The sequence below is a fragment of the Fukomys damarensis genome, unplaced genomic scaffold (assembly GCF_012274545.1).
Source record: "Fukomys damarensis isolate Sample0158 unplaced genomic scaffold, DMR_v1.0_HiC HiC_scaffold_30969, whole genome shotgun sequence".
Lineage (NCBI taxonomy): Eukaryota > Metazoa > Chordata > Mammalia > Rodentia > Bathyergidae > Fukomys > Fukomys damarensis.
This window is the reverse complement of record NW_022931881.1, coordinates 1-1455: the sequence shown is the minus strand read 5'-3', so window position 1 is coordinate 1455 and position 1455 is coordinate 1. Positions and strand designations below refer to the sequence as shown.

At 46.4% G+C, this 1455-nt stretch overlaps 1 protein-coding gene across 1 annotated transcript; it reads left to right on the top strand.

Annotated features, from left to right (window-relative positions):
• Positions 1-165: 165 nt before the first annotated feature.
• LOC104859849 (phospholipid-transporting ATPase FetA-like) lies at positions 166-1444 on the top strand (the record flags this gene model as incomplete). The annotated part of the gene is made up of 3 exons (XM_010620762.1): positions 166-277; positions 615-762; positions 1286-1444. Coding segments are annotated over 3 exons (419 nt in total), but the record flags the coding sequence as incomplete, so codon positions are not given.
• Positions 1445-1455: the final 11 nt, after the last annotated feature.

Sequence of the window (1455 nt, the reverse complement as noted above, 5' to 3'; positions counted from 1 at the left end):
GGGACAAAAAAAAAAAAAAAAAAACCCACACTTGGACTGCATCCAAGGCAAATGTGGTCCAATGGGCTCTGAGGGCTCTGTTAGGGCCTATGTAACTATACACTGTGAGATCTGACCCTATCTGTAAACACCAGCTAAATAAGACCTGTGTTTCCTTTCTTACAGAGACTGCTGTGAACATTGCCTACTCTTGTAGTATATTTGATGATGAAATGGATAGAGTGTTCATGGTGCAAGGCAAGAATTATGAGACAGTTTATCAAGAACTCAGGTACAGGTGGGAGCCGATCCCTGGACCCAAGATTTACCCACTCATTTCTCCCTGAGTGTGACCACCAGAAGAAACAGGCAAGCAATGAAGGAGGAGAAATAAAAAGAAATCCTAAAGTATCTAAGAGAATGGTGTAAAGAAGCATTCAGGCTAAAGGAGTTGGAGTATGGGGGATGAAGCAGAATGGCACAGTATAAATGGTCTGGACCTAAGGCAGTGGCAAGTCTTGGAAGGCAGTAAAGCCCAAGTTCTTATACCCTCCTTGCCCATTTTCACCTTCAGACACACTTTCCTAAGTCCTTTGATTTCAGGTAAAATACTGATCACTACTCTTGGCTTTCAGGACAGCAAGGGCCAAGATGAAACCTGAGTCTCTGCTGGAATCAGACCCAACAAACATTCATCTCTCTACAAAGCCTAAAATGCCCTTCGCAGTACCTGATGAGGAGCCCAATGGCAACTATGGCTTGGTCATCAGTGGCTACAGTCTGGTGGGCAACACAGTGCTACAACTCTGTTCTCTTCTTCCAAAAATGTTTCTTCCTACATCCAACCCACTTCAGGGAAATTTCTCCTAGTCTATGAGACACCCTATTCCCTCTCCCTCAGTTGTCTTTGCCAGAAAGAATCGTTTCCCCAAGCTACTATAGGCAGGAATAAATGAAAGAGGAAAATCCAAAGGAAAAATTATTTCCTTATCTAAATTCTTTACTACTGATGTAGCCTGTCATTGGAGGGAAGGGAAAAGGTAAGCAGAACCTATCCCTCCAGTAAGTCACTTGGCCTCATACCCCTGTCAACTGATTTGATCCAGTGAGAGGCTGAGTCAGACACGAAGATGCCTAGAACTGACTCAGGGGTCTGACTTCCCTTGGGGGGTGAGCACCTTGGGAGAAGCTTTGCCTGTCTAATGAAGGACAGGAAAGTATGGAGGGATGAAGAGGGCCCCAGGAAGGTCCTACCCTGAGAGTCTTTTTGGGCAGAATGAAAAGTGAGTGTGTCCTGGTGCTGCAGGCCTGTGCTCTAGAAGAGAACCTGGAGTTGGAACTGCTGCGAACAGCATGCATGTGCAAGGGTGTGATCTGCTGCCGGATGATGCCTCTTCAGAAGGCCCAGGTGGTAGAGCTGGTGAAGAGGTACAAGAAGGCAGTGACATTGGCCATCGGGGATGGGGCCAATGACGT